Source organism: Melanotaenia boesemani, chromosome 7, assembly GCF_017639745.1.
Source record: "Melanotaenia boesemani isolate fMelBoe1 chromosome 7, fMelBoe1.pri, whole genome shotgun sequence".
NCBI classification, from domain to species: Eukaryota; Metazoa; Chordata; class Actinopteri; order Atheriniformes; family Melanotaeniidae; genus Melanotaenia; species Melanotaenia boesemani.
Window position 1 is genome coordinate 747,496 of NC_055688.1, and position 16,264 is coordinate 763,759.

The window sequence follows — 16,264 nt, forward strand, 5'->3', positions numbered from 1 at the left end:
AAATATAGGCACTAACTGTAGATTCTAAAGTATCAAAGAAAGTCTTTGGGATAAAGACTGGAACTGATAGAGAAAGGTACAGAAGTGTAGGTAGGGAGACTTTTAATTTTCAAAGTGTTAACCTGCCCAGTTAAAGCGATGGCTAGCGGTGACCAGTTGGTTGGAAGGCTTGGCTTGATCTGATTTAGAAGAGTCGGGAATTTTTCCTTAAAGAGCAGCTTTTGCTTTCTTGGCTCCCCTCAGCAAATCTGCCTCACTTGTCCGATCTGTTTCTGAAGAACTCGGTCTCATAGAAATCTGGTGACAACTTCATCCAAATATCAGAGAATACTAATTCTTTTCACAGGCACATTACTCATTTTCACGAATTAACCTCCTTTTTCTCGATAGTCAGTTGGCTGCTTTCCCTTGGCAGTTTAAAGGGAAAGAGAGAAAAATATAAATAAAGTGATTTAGTTAAATTATTTAAACGAAATGGTTCACTTTTGGTTCACTTATATATATATATATATATATACCGATGCAGAGTCCGCATCATTGTAGACGCCGCACCGATCCGCCTGCTGGTCTCATGCTCCATTCTTCCCTAACTCCTGAACAAGATCTAAAAATACTTGAACTCCTCCACTTGGGGCAGGACCTCATTACTGACCCGGAGAAAACACTCCACCCTTTTCCGGCTGAGGACCATGGTCTCGGACTTGGAGGTGCTGATTCTCATCCCAGCCACTTCACACTAATCATTCCAGTGAGAGCTGAAGATCACGACCCGATGAAGCCAACAGAACCACATCATCCACAAAGAGTAGAGACCCAATCCTGAGGCCACCAAACCGGATTCCCTCAACGGCTGCACCTAGAAATTCTGTCCATAAAGGTTATGAACAGAATCGATGACAAAGGGCAGCCTTGGCGGAGTCCAACCCGCACCGGAAACGACTCTGATTTACTGCCGGCAGTGCGGACCAAACTCTGACACTGGTCGTACAGGGACCGGACAGCTCATACAAGCGAGTCCAGCACTCCAAACTTCTGGAGTACCCCCCACAGGAGTCCCCGGGGAACACTGTCGAATGCCTTCTCCATGTCCACAAAACACATGTAGATTGGTTGATGCCCCCTCTAAGAACCTGAAGAGGGTGTACAGCTGGTCCACTGTTCCACGAACGGGACGAAAACCACACTGCGCCTCCTCAATCCGAGGTTCGACTATCCGACAGACCCTCCTCTCCCTCACCCCTGAAAAGACTTAACCAGGGAGGCTGAGGAGTGTGATCGCCCTGTAGTTGGAACACACCCTCCGGTCCCCCTTTTTGAAGAGGGGGACCACCACCCCAGTCTGCCAGTCCAGGGGAACATCTAGGCGATGCTGCAGAGGTGTGTCAGCCAAGACAGCCCTCCAACATCTAGAGCGCTAAGGAACTCTGGGCCGACCTCTTCCACCCCCGGGGCCTTGCCATCGAGGAGCTTTTGTAGCACCTCAGCCCCAGAGATAGGAGAGCCAGCACCAGCTACCCCAGACTCTGCTTCTTCATCGGAAGGCGTGTTGGTGGGATTGAGAAGGTCTTCGAAGTATTCCCTCCACACAAGAACGAACACAAGATGTGAAAAATGTATAGAATGTATTGGGTAAATCTGGCTTTTCTGAACATTTATTGTCTTTTTTCTTGCCTCTTAAAACAGGGATAAAGCAAACTACTTGCATGTTGGGCCCAACTTATCTTGGAGAGAACCATGAGTACCCACATAGCTGCAGCCTGGACCCAGCACAGATCAATCAGATGCTGGGCTGTTATCAGGCTGTGGAGACAGATGGGGAGTTTGGTTCCATCGTAGAGGGAGGGGAGGTGGGCGCTGGGGCTGGGATGACTGGGTCAGCGTCGTCACAGCCATGGGGGTGGGGTTCCCCCCTGCAGTGCCTGTTTAAAAAGGGTAGAGGGCGCTGGTCCTTTCCGTGAATCAGCAGACTCCAAAGTAGCATTTAAGTATTGATACCCGTGTTAATTAATATCGAACTAGATGCAACATTTTACAATCAATTAGTATCTAAGAAGTTTCATTAAATTGATTCGGACTTGTATGATATGTGGTTTACCTTAGATTAGACATGAATATGATGGAAAACATGTTATTGACATTTATTTTCTGCAGATCTTTCAAGAGCCAGACCTCGAGTAGCAGTTAGAAGGAAACGGATGACCGACAAATCAACCAGCACCTCAGACCCGGTCACTGAGGATGACCATGTACAGGTAAACACACACCTCCTGTTAACATCACTGATTCACTTATCCATAAAACTGACACACATCTGACTTAATGATGCAATTTAAACAGCTGATCAGTTTAATCTGAAACTAAAAACGCTTCATTTGAGGACTGAAATGGCTGAGTGAGAAGTGAGATTACACTGGTTTTCACTATGGCTGATCAGTGTAAGTGCTGTTTGTTCTGTAAAATGTCATGTTGGGTTAACAGTGAGAACTAGGCCACTGTTACCTGTCTCTTAATGGAATGCTTTTGTCTGCACAGATTTTGACCCTGAAAAGCAAAAACCTGGTGGGCATCACACTGACCAACTGTGGAATCACTGACCTGGTCCTCAAAGACTGTCCCAAGATGATGTTCATCCACGGTAACCAGCAGACACTAACCTCTACCTCTAACTGGCAGATGCAAGCCTTTAAAGGTCCATTAATGCTCTTCGCTAAAGGTAGATATGGAGCCCTCCATTCGTCTTATGCATCCTTTTACGTGCGTAATTTGGTCCGCTTTTAGGGCTATTATGGACACGTAGAAAACCGGAAGATGCAATTTAGATAGCGGCCAAATCCGTGCTACTGTTTTTTCCGGTCTAGCCGTAGGCTATATACCAAGTGTGATGTGGACCTGATCTCATTAGCCGGCCTTAACTTGGGTTACACCAAGTGTGATATGGGCCAAATGTGGGCCAAATGTGAGGAACCAGCCTGGAAGTGCATGTTGTATTGAGGAGCTGTTGGAGATATTGGAGATTCACTGGCTCCAGCTATCTAACCATTGAAATGACACATCTCTGGGTTTACTAATTATGGTCCATTATTTTTGGATTGCCTTTTAAAAAAATGTGCATTTAACAAAGTAATAAAAAAAAATTATTACACAAAAAAAGGAAAAATCAAAATGGGTAATCAAGAAGCCCAGATAGTGAAAAATGTTTGGTCCATTGGGCCTAGATCTTCTGCTTTGGTTTGGCACACATTTGGACTTGACCGATGATGTTGACAGTACGTGAGTGTGGCTACTGAAACCCACCGACAAAACCACCTGATGTAGCCCACACTTGAAATGTTGTTTTGGCTCCTAATTGGCATTGACTTATGCTGTTGACATTATGTGTGTGGTACAGAAACACTTACCCTAACCCACTTGACCATAACGTGACATTGCCATAAGGAAGGCCTCCCCTATTAGGACCACTTCTGCCTACAAAATACTAACCGAAATCCATGTTCACATCAACAACTGACATCTGGACCACATTTAGCCCACAGGAGACTTGCCATAATCCAAGTCAGGCTGGCAACTGATGGTCCACCTCTTGCCCACACAACATTTGCCATTAGTGCAATTGAGCCCAAAGTGGCCAAAGTAGCCCAGACCCAACCCAAACAAGTCTGCTGTCTGGGTTGGACCAGGTCACTTGGGTGTGTGACAGAGTTTGTGTGAGAAATGTGGTCCAGAAGAACACATGTCATATACATCCTGAACGTGAGTGTGAGAAAGCTGTAAGTCAAGGCCAAATATAGGCCAGGAAAACACCATCTGGTGTGGCCCACATCAGGTGGTTATGAGACAGAGTTTAAGCAACCACACTTGCATAGCGTCAGCACCATCTGTCAAGGCCAAATATGGGCCAAACCAAAACTGCAGATGTGGGTTGTGTTTTTATTTTTTTTTATTATTATTTTTTTGCTATCTAGTAAACCCTTTAACTAACCAGCAGATGCTAACCTGTAACTATAACCAGGAAGATGCTAACTTGTAACTCTAACCAAGCAAATGCTAATCTGTAACTCTAACCAGGTAGATGCTAACCTGTAGATCTAACCAGAGGATGCTAACCTGTAGCTAACCAGAAGACGCTAACCTGTAACTCTAACCGGGTAGATGCTAATATGTAACTCTAACCGGGTAGATGCTAATATGTAACTCTAACTAAAAGATGCCAACCTTTAACTCTTACCAGGAAGATTCTAACCTGTAACTCTAACCAGCCACATGCTAACCTGTAGCTAACCAGCCAGACGCTAACCTGTAGATCTAACCAGCCAGATGCTAACCTGTAGATCTAACCAGCCAGATGCTAACCTGTAGCTAACCAGCCAGACGCTAACCTGTAGATCTAACCAGCCAGACGCTAACCTGTAGATCTAACTAGCCAGATGCTAACCTGTAGCGCTAACCAGCCAGATGCTAACCTGTAGCTATAACCAGAAGACGCTAACCTGTAACTCTATCCAGGAAGACGCTAACTTGTAGCTTTATCCAAAAGATGCTAACCTGTAACTAACCAGAAGACCCTAACCTGTAACTCTAACCAGAAGATGCTAACTTGTAACTAACCAGCCTGACACTTAACCTGTAACTATCCAAAAGATGCTAACCGATAACTAACCAGAAGACCCTAACCTGTAACTCTAACCAGCCAGATGCCAACCTGTAACTCTAACCAGGAAGACACTAACCTGTAACTCTAACCAGCCAGATGCCAACCTGTAACTCTAACCAAGAAGATGCTAACTTGTAACTAACCAGCCTGACACTTAACCTGTAACTATCCAAAAGATGCTAACCGATAACTAACCAGAAGACCCTAACCTGTAACTCTAACCAGCCAGATGCCAACCTGTAACTCTAACCAGGAAGACACTAACCTGTAACTCTAACCAGGCAGATAATTAGGACATTCAGTTCATGAAAAGCAACTCAGATATTCTCTTTGTGTACTTCTGTCCCTTTTCCTGTCCTCCTGTCTGCAGCCACTAGATGTCGGGTCCTGAAGCAGCTGCGAATAGACCGGGCCCCTATTGTGAACCGGTTTGACTATGCTCAGTGTAAGAAGCTGGACATGGTTCAAGTTTTGGATCAGATTCTGAGAATGCCTCCAGAGAGAAACCGCATCATCTACATGCGTCCTATGCACCAGGTACCTTTCCTGTGTTGTCAGTTCTGGTTCCTTAGTGGTAAGCTTCATGCTAACCCTGCAGCAGCCAGGACTTTCTGATAGAGGTTGCCGTTTATCTCCCTGTGGTCCCATTATCTTCTCTGTGGAGAAAGGTTGTTGACCAAACTGAGCTCAACCCAGATCTCATCCACCTGTATCTGTATGTGAGTGACTGTGGGAGCAGTCTGAACCAGTTTAAACTGATGAAACTTGTTCAGAAGGTTGTAGTGTTTTCTGCAGCTCAGAAACAGTCCTGTTGTTCTTAACCCTTAAAATTCAACGCCGAGTTCCGGCGCGAGATGGAGTAGAAAGACGTGCGTAGAGAAGCTCCCCAGCGAAAATTCAATAACTTCGTGTAAAGACTCGTTACTTTAGCAGAAAGTGAAATCTTGAGAGTTGGAAAGAAACCGAAACAAAGGTCTTAATAGACAAAAGCCACAATGCCGAAAAACCAAGACAAAAACAGCTCCGCTACCAAGGATAGCAAAGTAGCACCACAAGCTAGCAGACACCCCGGAACGAGCATTACGCCGGAAGACCTACTTGAAGCGATAAAAGAGCTAAAATCCGAGTTGAAGAGCGACAACGACAACCTGAGAAGGGACATTAACTCCTTTCACACAGAGGTGAGCAGTAAACTCGATGGTTTGGCCGAAGAGATGCAGGGGCTGAGGGAGCGAGTGGGTGAGATGGAGACACAAGTGGGGCTAGTGGAGGACTTGGCCGTGGAAATGACCGAAGCGCTCACAACAGCTATGAAACGGCAGAAAACTCTGCAACAAAAACTCACAGATATGGAATCCAGATCAAGAAGAAACAACATCCGGATTTTTGGAGTTGCAGAGGGTGAAGAAGGAAGTTCTGTGATGCTCTTCGTCTCAGACCTTCTCAAACGTGAGCTGCCATTACCTGCGGACATGGACCTAAAGATACAGCGGGCCCATCGCTCCCTCGCCCCCAAACCAAGACCAGAGGCCCCCCCGAGGACCCTTATTATTAATTTCCAAGAATTCACAACTAAAGAAACTGTGTTAAGAGAAGCCTGGAAAAGGGGTAGGATTCAACTCGGCAACCGCCCGCTGTTCTTTGATCATGACTACGCCGCAGAAATCGTACAGAAGCGCAGGCAATATAACGAAATAAAGAAATGCCTGAAGGCGAAGGGCGTAAGTTTCCAGACCCCCTACACCAGTATGAGAATCCACTGGGACAGCGGAGTCCGGACCTACGCTAGCGCGCATGACGCGGGACAGGAGCTGCAGAGACGGGGCTACAGTGTGGAGGTGCCTGCCGCGATCGACGAGGAGGACCCCGGGGTGACCCGGCTGAAAGAGCTGCTGGGCTGGCATCGACAGGGCAGGTACCCACGGGGAACAACACCTACCGCGGCCGACAGAGCTAAGGAGAGACTCCGGGAGTTCCAGAGGAGCCCCACAGAGTGACAGGGAAGATGGCTTTGGGATTGGTAAGGTGATGGATATGTGATTCACTTTCTGGATCAATACCTTTGAGCTGGGAGCGGCTCCAGGGACAGGACTGAGATCGTTGAACACATAGGAAGGTAGTAGTTTCACTACTAAACCTCCTCATAGGGCCCTTTTTTCACAAAAGGTTTTACCCTAGACCCGTCAACGGGGTCATGGAGGAGGAGAGAAATCTGCTCCTCCTTTGGAATTCCAGGTATTCCTGTTTTGTTCAAGTCAGACGTTCTACTGATGCTGTTACTGTTTTTTCTTTAGTTACGGGGCGATTAATCCTTTTCTATTTTAATGAGTGTGACACATAATATAATATCTTTAAATGTGAATGGCCTTGGTAACCCCATAAAGCGAAGTAAGGTTATAGCAAAATTGAGAAAGGCTAAACCAAGTGTAGTGTTTCTGCAAGAAACGCATTTATCAAAGAAAGAACACGAAAAGTTTAAAAAGCTGGGCTATGTGAACTCTTTCCACAGCTCCTGTAAGAATAGTAGAAGAAGAGGTGTAATAACATTACTACCTAACTCTGTTAATTTTGAATTAATCAAAGAGGAAACTGACAGAGAGGGCAGATACGTGATTGTCAAAGGAAGGATAGACAGTGTTTTGGTATCTCTAATTAATGTATATATTCCACCAGAAAGTGACAAAGCATTTCTAAAATCTGTTTTTGATCAAATCGAATCAGTGAGTGAGGGAATTGTAATCTGTGCTGGAGACTGGAACATTATCTTAAACTACAACATGGATACGACAAGTATTAGAAGACACAAATACAACCTGTCTAAAAGCCTGAATATGTTAATTAAGGAATCCAGCCTGTTTGATGTGTGGAGGGACCTCCATCCCTTGGAGGGGGGCTTTACACATTACTCAGCAACTCACAAGGTACACTCCAGAATAGACTACTTTTTGATGAACATTACGGACAGACACAGGGTTAAACAATGTACCATAGGGACCGCAGACGTTTCGGACCACAATGCGATCTATTTAACGATAAACCTGGACAACATAAACAAAAAAACTCTATGGAGATTGAATTTAGGAATACTAAACAATATGGCAATAGTAGAAGATATAAAGAAGGAAATTAAAGAATGTATTAACATAAATAGAGATAACGAGGTTGCTCCAACAATAGTCTGGGACACTGTTAAAGCAGTAATGAGAGGTAATCTGATCTCAAGGACATCCTACATGAATAAAATGAAAAAGCTGAAATATGACAAATCACAGCAACAGTTAAGGATTCTAGAAAAACAACAACAAACGGATCATAGTGACGAACTTGCAGAACAAATAAAAATAATAAGAAAAGACATAGATAATACGGCATCTGAAGAGCTGGAAAAGAAATTACGATTCACAAAACAAATATTCTATGAATCTGGACCCAAAGCCACGAAGATCCTGGCAAAACGCCTCAGGACACAAAAGATCAAACACTCAATACACAAAATCAGAGAACTAACTAGCGATGAAATAACATATGAATCAGATATAATTCAAAAAAACTTTGAGGACTACTACAAAATGCTGTACTCGTCACCTGAGAATATAAACATGACAGAGATTAAAGACTACCTGCTAAAACTGGATCTCCCCTCCATAGGCACTAACCAAAACGAAGCTCTAACCTCTCCAATAACAAAGGAAGAGCTGGACAAAGCTATCAGTAAACTGAAGACTAACAAAAGTCCCGGGAGTGATGGATACCCGAATGAGTGGTATAAGATCTTCAGGCAAGAGATCTCCTCTTTACTGTTGGAGTCCTTTAACTGGACACTCCAGCATGCTGAAATACCCCCCTCATGGAAGGAAGCGGTCATATCCGTAATCCCTAAAGAAGGTAGAAATAAAGAGTATTGTGAGTCATACCGACCGATCTCGGTCCTTAATGTCGATTATAAACTATTTACTTCAATAATATCCAAAAGACTGGAATATTTACTACCAGAGTTAGTGGATGAGGACCAGACGGGTTTCATAAAGGGCCGGCAAACCCAAGATAATATTAGAAGGACAATACAGCTAATAGATACAATCGACAAACAAAAAACAGGTGCAGCCTTAATTAGCCTTGACGCAGAGAAGGCCTTTGACCGTGTCAGCTGGCCCTTTCTTTTTTCCGTGTTGGAGAGGATGGGTTTCAGCAGTCAGTTTGTTAAATGTATCCGAATCCTTTACGATGAGCCAACAGCCAGAATTAAGATCAATGGCACCTTAACAGATAGTTTTACACTTCATAGAGACACCCGGCAGGGATGCTGTCTGAGCCCAACTCTATTTGTTCTTTACGTAGAATCGTTGGCCCAGGAAATTAGACAGAATGAGGAGCTTACAGGAATTACAATAGCACAAGAAGAACATAAAATAGGATTATTTGCCGATGATATTATCATATACTTAAAGAACCCAGACGCAGCAATCCCAAAACTTCTGTCAGTTCTAGATAACTTTGGCCTGAAGTCTGGTTACAAACTTAATATAAATAAAACACAGGTTTTGTGTGTGAACTACACACCGAACAGCTATATCAGACAGAAATATAAATTAAAATGGGACTTGGGGAGTATAAAATATCTTGGAGTTTTCATTACACGAGACCTGAGTGAGCTCTATGAAATAAACTATAATAAAATTAACGACAGCATACAGAAAGATCTGTCAAAATGGCTATCATTAACTTTAGATTTTAGCTCAAGAATTGAGGCAGTAAAACTGAATATACTACCCAGGCTGCTGTACCTATTCCTCTCTTTACCAGTTCGAATCCCAGACCCCCAATTTACAGCATGGGATAAGCAAATATCACGATTTATTTGGGGAGGCAAAGGGCCCAGAATCAAATTCAAAACACTACAACTACAGAAACAAAGCGGAGGCCTTGCTTTGCCCAATTTAAGGGAATATTTTTTTGCTGCTCAGCTGAAATACATGGTATGCTGGTGCTCCCGAGAATACTATGCCAAATGGAAGAAAATGGAGCTCGCTCAGAGCAGTCTACTTCAGACCAGACTAGGAGACAAGCGCTACAGACACCAGGAAGATGATAACTTTACTGTTTCCGAAACACTGAAAACTTGGACGGATATAGTCAGAAAATATAAACTTGAGGGGGACTGTGGGTTATTGTTATGGCCTTCACAGACAACTCTTTTCAAACCAGGACAAACTGACAAAACCTTCACAACATGGATAGATAGAGGTATTACAGCCATATGCACACTGACAGAAGGAAACATGTTCAAGAGTTTTGAAAGGGTTAAAAACGAATTTAAACTAGAAAATAAAGATTTGTTTCGTTACTTACAACTAAGACACTTTTTCGCTACACAGGTAAAAACAGGTATACCATCAGAAAGCAATGGGCTGGTTAAAATGATGATGGATGCCTATGTAAAAATGCCTACCAAAGCTGTCTCTAAACTGTATGCATGCCTACAGAAATGTAATGGTAATACCTCACTGTACATAAAATCTAAATGGGAAGTTGAACTACAGACTGAGATTTCAGAGGATGATTGGAGTTTAATGTGGAAAACACAACACAGCTCTACGAGCTCCAAATGCTGGAGAGAGTTTGGCTGGAAAAACCTGACACGTTTCTTTGTCACGCCACAAATTAAAAGCAAACAGACTGGACTACGACAAAAATGCTGGAGAAATTGCGGAAACTATAATGCCAATCATAGCCACATTTTCTGGTCATGCGCCAAACTGGAATCTTTCTGGGAGGACAGTATTGGAATTTTGGAGCACATCTTAAATTATAAGGTTCCCAGGGACCCACGGGTTCTATATCTGGGATGGACCCCAGAAGGACTTATTAAGAAAGAAGACAGGTACCTCTTCAAAATAATGATTGTTGCCTATAAGAAGGCCATTACTAGGAACTGGATGAAGAGTGATGCTCCAAAAACAGGGCACTGGATGGACATTATGGAAGAGATCTATGCGATGGAGAAAATGACTTTTCATCTGCGAATCAAAGCAGGTGACTTTGCACAGAAATGGAGGAAATGGACATTATTCAAAGACAAAAAACAAAAAGATCACTCAACAGTCTGAAAAATTTGTATGCCCCCCCCCCCCTTTTTTGTACTTTCTTTTTAATTTTTTTCTCTGTTCCCGCTGTTTGTATATAAACAAAACTAAATAAATAGTAATAAAAAAAAAAAAAAATTCAACGCCATATTTAGCCCTTTTTTAACATCAACCAGCCTGTAGAAGCTCAAGCTTTTAATCCCAGTCAGCATGCAGACAGGATGTCATCAGGTTTACCTTCATCGCTGGAAGCTTGGCTAATACTGCACTGTAAAATTAGCCCATTATGCTCTACAAGCTGTAGCTATGAGCGAAACAAGCTGGAGATTCCCACATCTTCCTTCACTTTCTTTAAAGAGAGTTGTATAGTCACACATTTTAGTTACTGGATTTTTCCAGAATGATCCTTGAAAGATAGAGACTGATTGTCCAGAATGAGGAAATGGAGCAGCTTTTCTGTGGACTAATCCTTTGTTTTCACCTTGTCTGCGGGAAGTTTACCTGGATTGCATCAGGATGGACTGCTACATTATTTATCTTTGGAACCACATGGAACCCTGGAAACCTGGAACCTAAAACACATGGAACCCTGGAAACCTGAATCCCTAGAAACCTGGAACCCTAGGACACCTGCCACTGTGGAATCCTTGAACCCTGGAAATCTTGAACGCTAGAAATCTGGAACCCTGGAACCTGGAAACCTTGCCTGTACACACATTCCAAGTAGCCATCTTGCTTTTTTATGTTTCCAGACTAAAATATATCCAAATTAGTGACAGGCTACATTAGCAAAGCCAGCTCATTCCACATCAGACCTGGGTTCGATAAGCTGCGTCTGAACTAGAAAACTGAGTAAAAAACTAAAACATCTAGAATTTTCTAAATGTACAAGTTCTAATGGGAAAATTTCATGAACTGATTTTGCATCAACATATTTTGTGTGGCTTAAACCTTCATGGCCTTACAATTTGTAATCACGGGACCAGGAAAGCTCCCTCTGGGGATCAGTCAGATGGATCAGAGAATTCAGCCTGACATCCCATCTTATTGATATCGTCGAGATCGGATACCTACAGTTACTCCAGAACTCAGCAGCACTCATCCTGATGTGGACCAGAGGTTGGGAACACACTACAGCAGCTATAATATTGCTGCATTGGCTCGCCTTGTGTTTCAGGATTGATTTTAAGGCTCGTTTAGTTGTCCTAATGGTCTTTCTTATTTATCAGACCTAGGCTTGTGTGTTTTGTGTGTAAATAGGAGTGTGTTTCAATGGCCATTTTATGTTCTTTTTACTTTATGCTGTTCCTGTATGAAAAGTTCTTCATTAATAAAATTAGGTTAATTAATTTTAGCGTTTAATACCGTTTAATTACATGTTGAATGAAGTACACTCCTGGTCTGTAGAAGTCTGGTCCTGGTCATCTTTTTCTCTCTCCTCAGATTGACTCGGTGGCTCTGGAACGTCAGCTTTTCCAGGGACCGTATCCCTATCACATCGCTATCGTACACGAGTTCAGCAACCCCCCAAACATACGCAACAAAGTGCGAATCCGTAGCTGGATGGACACCATAGCTAACATCAGCCAGTAAGTCTCCCAGCTACACTTTGTTACAGGCAGGAAGCAGCTGCTTTGACTCGAGGACAGGTGAACTCAGGTGTGAAGAACACAATGAGGCCTTGACAGTGTGATTTTACAGAAACATCAGCTGACTTCCTGTTGGCTGATCAGCTGACTGTGTAATGTAAGCTGCACATTTATTAGCATATGGAGCAGCTGAGTCCTTTCGGGACAGATGTGTCCTGTTGACTTTAAAAACAGTTTTTAATGACCTGATGGACACGTGGTTCAGACAGACTGGACTCAGACTCCACCAGTCCCAATCAGTCACCTCTGTGTGTTTCTCAGGGAGTTGATCAAGTATGAGTTTTTCCCAGAAGCCACCAGAACAGAAGAAGATGTGAAGAAGTATCCTAAATACCCCTGGGGGCGCGACATCTACACACTGGAGGGTAAATAATCACTTCTCTAGCTCTTACACATGCACCAAACATGACGACCACAAGACATTTCTCCTCTACAGGAACCAGACAGGAATGAAGTCCCCTCAGCCTTGGATCCATTTTCTGTTTCTGTAATTACTCATTTCTCAGATTCAAAATGTTTTCTTAGTTTCACTCCTCACTTCGGTGAGAGGAAGGTTTTTTTTTTAGGGGGCTGACAGTGACAAACCATTTTTGTCTCAGTCAGCACAGGTTCCCATCTACTGGAAGGGAATTGTTAAATAAATAAATAAATAAATGAATATATATACACACACTACCGTTCAAAAGTTCAAAAGTTTGGGGTCACTTTGCAATGGGATTCAATAGGGAAGTGTGTGTGAATGTGTGTATGTGTGTGTGTGTGTATATATATATATATGTGTGTATATATATAAATATATATATATATATATATGTGTATATATATATACATATATATTTCTGTGTGTGTGTACATATATATATATATATATATGTATTATATATGTATGTATATGTGTGTGTATATATATAAAAGTGTTAATGTTTGAATTCATGAACTAAAACCTGATCAGACTCAGTTCAGACAGTCCTTGTGCCACAGCATTACAGCCTTTGTGGGATCATACTCTCAGATTTTTTCTTTTTATTTTATTGTTCAAAAAATTAATTTAACAAAGACTGATAATAAATTTAAAGTTTATTGATCTGATTCATGAAGATATATATATATATATTTTTTTCTGTTTAGCAGTTCAGAAAACACCACATTCGCTGTCCTCGCAGCGGAATTCGCAGCGTTCGCTGTCGTCGGAGCGGAAAACGCAGCATTTGGTGTCCTCGTAGCGGAAAACACAGTGTTCGCTGTCATCGTAGCGGAAAACGCAGCGTTTGGTGTCGTCGGAGCGGAAAACGCAGCGTTCGGTGTCGTCGGAGCGGAAAACGCAGCGTTCGCTGTCCTCGTAGCGGAAAACGCAGCGTTCGCTGTCATCGTAGCGGAAAACGCAGCGTTTGGTGTCGTCGGAGCGGAAAACGCAGCGTTCGGTGTTGTCGGAGCGGAAAACGCAGCGTTCGCTGTCCTCGTAGCGGAAAACGCAGCGTTCGCTGTCGTCGTAGCGGAAAACGCAGCGTTCGCTGTCGTCGGAGCGGAAAACGCAGCGTTCGCTGTCATCGTAGCGGAAAACGCAGCGTTCGCTGTCGTCGGAGCGGAAAAACGCAGCATTTGGTGTCCTCGTAGCGGAATTCGCAGCATTCGCTGTCCTTGAAGCGGAAAACGCAACGTTCGCTGTCGTCAGAGAGGAAAAACGCAGCATTTGGTGTCCTTGTAGCGGAATTCGCAGCGTTCGCTTTCCTCGCAGCGGAATTCGCAGCGTTCGCTGTCCTCGAAGCGGAAAATGCAACGTTCGCTGTCGTCGGAGCGGAAAAACACAGTATTTGGTGTCCTTGTAGCGGAAAACGCAGCGTTCGCTTTCCTCGCAGCGGAAAACGCAGCGTTCGCTGTCCTCGAAGCGGAAAATGCAGCGTTCGCTGTCCTCGTAGCGGAAAACGCAGCGTTCGCTGTCGTCGTAGCGGAAAACGCAGCGTTCGCTGTCCTCGAAGCGGAAAATGCAGCGTTCACTGTCCTCGTAGCGGAAAACGCAGCGTTCGCTGTCGTCGTAGCGGAAAACGCAGCATTCGGTGTCCTCGTAGCGGAATTCGCAGCGTTCGCTGTCCTCGAAGCAGAAAACGCAGCGTTCGCTGTCGTCGTAGCGGAAAACGCAGCGTTCGCTGTCGTCGTAGCGGAAAACGCAGCGTTCGCTGTCCTCGTAGCGGAAAACGCAGCGTTCGCTGTCCTCGTAGCGGAAAACGCAGCGTTCGCTGTCGTCGTAGCGGAAAACGCAGCGTTCGCTGTCCTCGAAGCAGAAAATGCAGCGTTCGCTGTCGTCAGAGAGGAAAAACGCAGCATTTGGTGTCCTTGTAGCGGAATTCGCAGCGTTCGCTTTCCTCGCAGCGGAATTCGCAGCGTTCGCTGTCCTCGAAGCGGAAAACGCAACGTTCGCTGTCGTCGAAGCGGAAAAACGCAGTATTTGGTGTCGTCGGAGCGGAAAACGTTGCGTTCGGTGTCGTCGGAGCGGAAAACGCAGCGTTCGCTGTCGTCGGAGCGGAAAACGCAGCGTTCGCTGTCGTCGGAGCGGAAAACGCAGCGTTCGCTGTCGTCGGAGCGGAAAACGCAGCGTTCGCTGTCCTCGTAGCGGAAAACGCAGCGTTCGCTGTCATCGTAGCGGAAAACGCAGCGTTTGGTGTGGATGATGATGATGTTGATGATAGATACATATACTTTATGCGCAGCGTTCGCTTTCCTCGCAGCGGAATTCGCAGCGTTCGCTGTCCTCGAAGCGGAAAACGCAGCGTTCGCTGTCGTCGGAGCGGAAAAACGCAGTATTTGGTGTCCTCGCAGTGGAAAACGCAGCGTTCGCTGTCCTCGAAGCGGAAAATGCAGCGTTCACTGTCCTCGTAGCGGAAAACGCAGCGTTCACTGTCCTCGTAGCGGAAAACGCAGCGTTCGCTGTCGTCGTAGCGGAAAACGCAGCGTTCGCTGTCGTTGGAGTGGAAAACGCAGCGTTCGCTGTCCTCGAAGCGGAAAATGCAGCGTTCACTGTCCTCGTAGCGGAAAACGCAGCGTTCGCTGTCGTCGTAGCGGAAAACGCAGCGTTCGCTGTCCTCGAAGCAGAAAATGCAGCGTTCACTGTCCTCGTAGCGGAAAACGCAGCGTTCGCTGTCGTCGGAGCGGAAAAACGCAGCATTTGGTGTCCTTGTAGCGGAATTCGCAGCGTTCGCTGTCCTCGAAGCAGAAAACGCAACGTTCGCTGTCCTCGAAGCAGAAAACGCAACGTCCGCTGTCGTCAGAGCGGAAAAACGCAGTATTTGGTGTCCTTGTAGCGGAATTCGCAGCGTTCGCTGTCCTCGAAGCAGAAAACGCAACGTTCGCTGTCGTCAGAGCGGAAAAACGCAGTATTTGGTGTCCTTGTAGCGGAATTCGCAGCGTTCGCTGTCTTCGAAGCGGAAAACGCAACGTTCGCTGTCGTCGGAGCGGAAAACGCAGCGTTCGCTGTCGTCGGAGCGGAAAATGCAGCGTTCGCTGTCCTCGTAGCGGAAAACGCAGCGTTCGCTGTCGTCGGAGCGGAAAACGCAGCGTTCGCTGTCGTCGGAGCGGAAAACGCAGCGTTCGCTGTCGTCGGAGCGGAAAACGCAGCGTTCCCTGTCGTCGGAGCGGAAAACGCAGCGTTCGCTTTCCTCGTAGCGGAAAACGCAGCGTTCGCTGTCGTCGGAGCGGAAAACGCAGCGTTCGCTGTCGTCGGAGCGGAAAACGCAGCGTTCGCTGTCCTCGTAGCGGAAAACGCAGCGTTCGCTGTCGTTGGAGCGGAAAACGCAGCGTTCGCTGTCCTCGAAGCAGAAAATGCAGCGTTCGCTGTCGTCAGAGAGGAAAAACGCAGCGTTCCCTGTCGTCGGAGCGGAAAACGCAGC

General features: G+C 45.1%; 1 protein-coding gene and 1 long non-coding RNA gene across 3 annotated transcripts in view; one reads left to right on the top strand and one right to left on the bottom strand.

Moving 5' to 3' along the window:
* The window catches only part of fbxo38 (F-box protein 38), a 79,106-nt gene that overhangs the window by 52,119 nt on the left and 10,723 nt on the right, over window positions 1–16,264 (top strand). For both annotated transcript variants that reach the window (XM_041991229.1, XM_041991231.1), the window contains exons 15-19: window positions 2,152–2,252; window positions 2,533–2,635; window positions 5,022–5,188; window positions 12,178–12,323; window positions 12,645–12,748. In XM_041991229.1, the coding sequence (XP_041847163.1) occupies window positions 2,152–2,252; window positions 2,533–2,635; window positions 5,022–5,188; window positions 12,178–12,323; window positions 12,645–12,748 (621 nt within the window). The remainder of the gene's footprint in view (window positions 1–2,151; window positions 2,253–2,532; window positions 2,636–5,021; window positions 5,189–12,177; window positions 12,324–12,644; window positions 12,749–16,264) is intronic.
* Window positions 4,426–4,902, bottom strand: LOC121643698. The gene is made up of 3 exons (XR_006011155.1): window positions 4,861–4,902; window positions 4,672–4,755; window positions 4,426–4,460 (listed from the first exon to the last, which is right to left on the bottom strand). It is a non-coding gene; the product is annotated as an uncharacterized LOC121643698 (long non-coding RNA).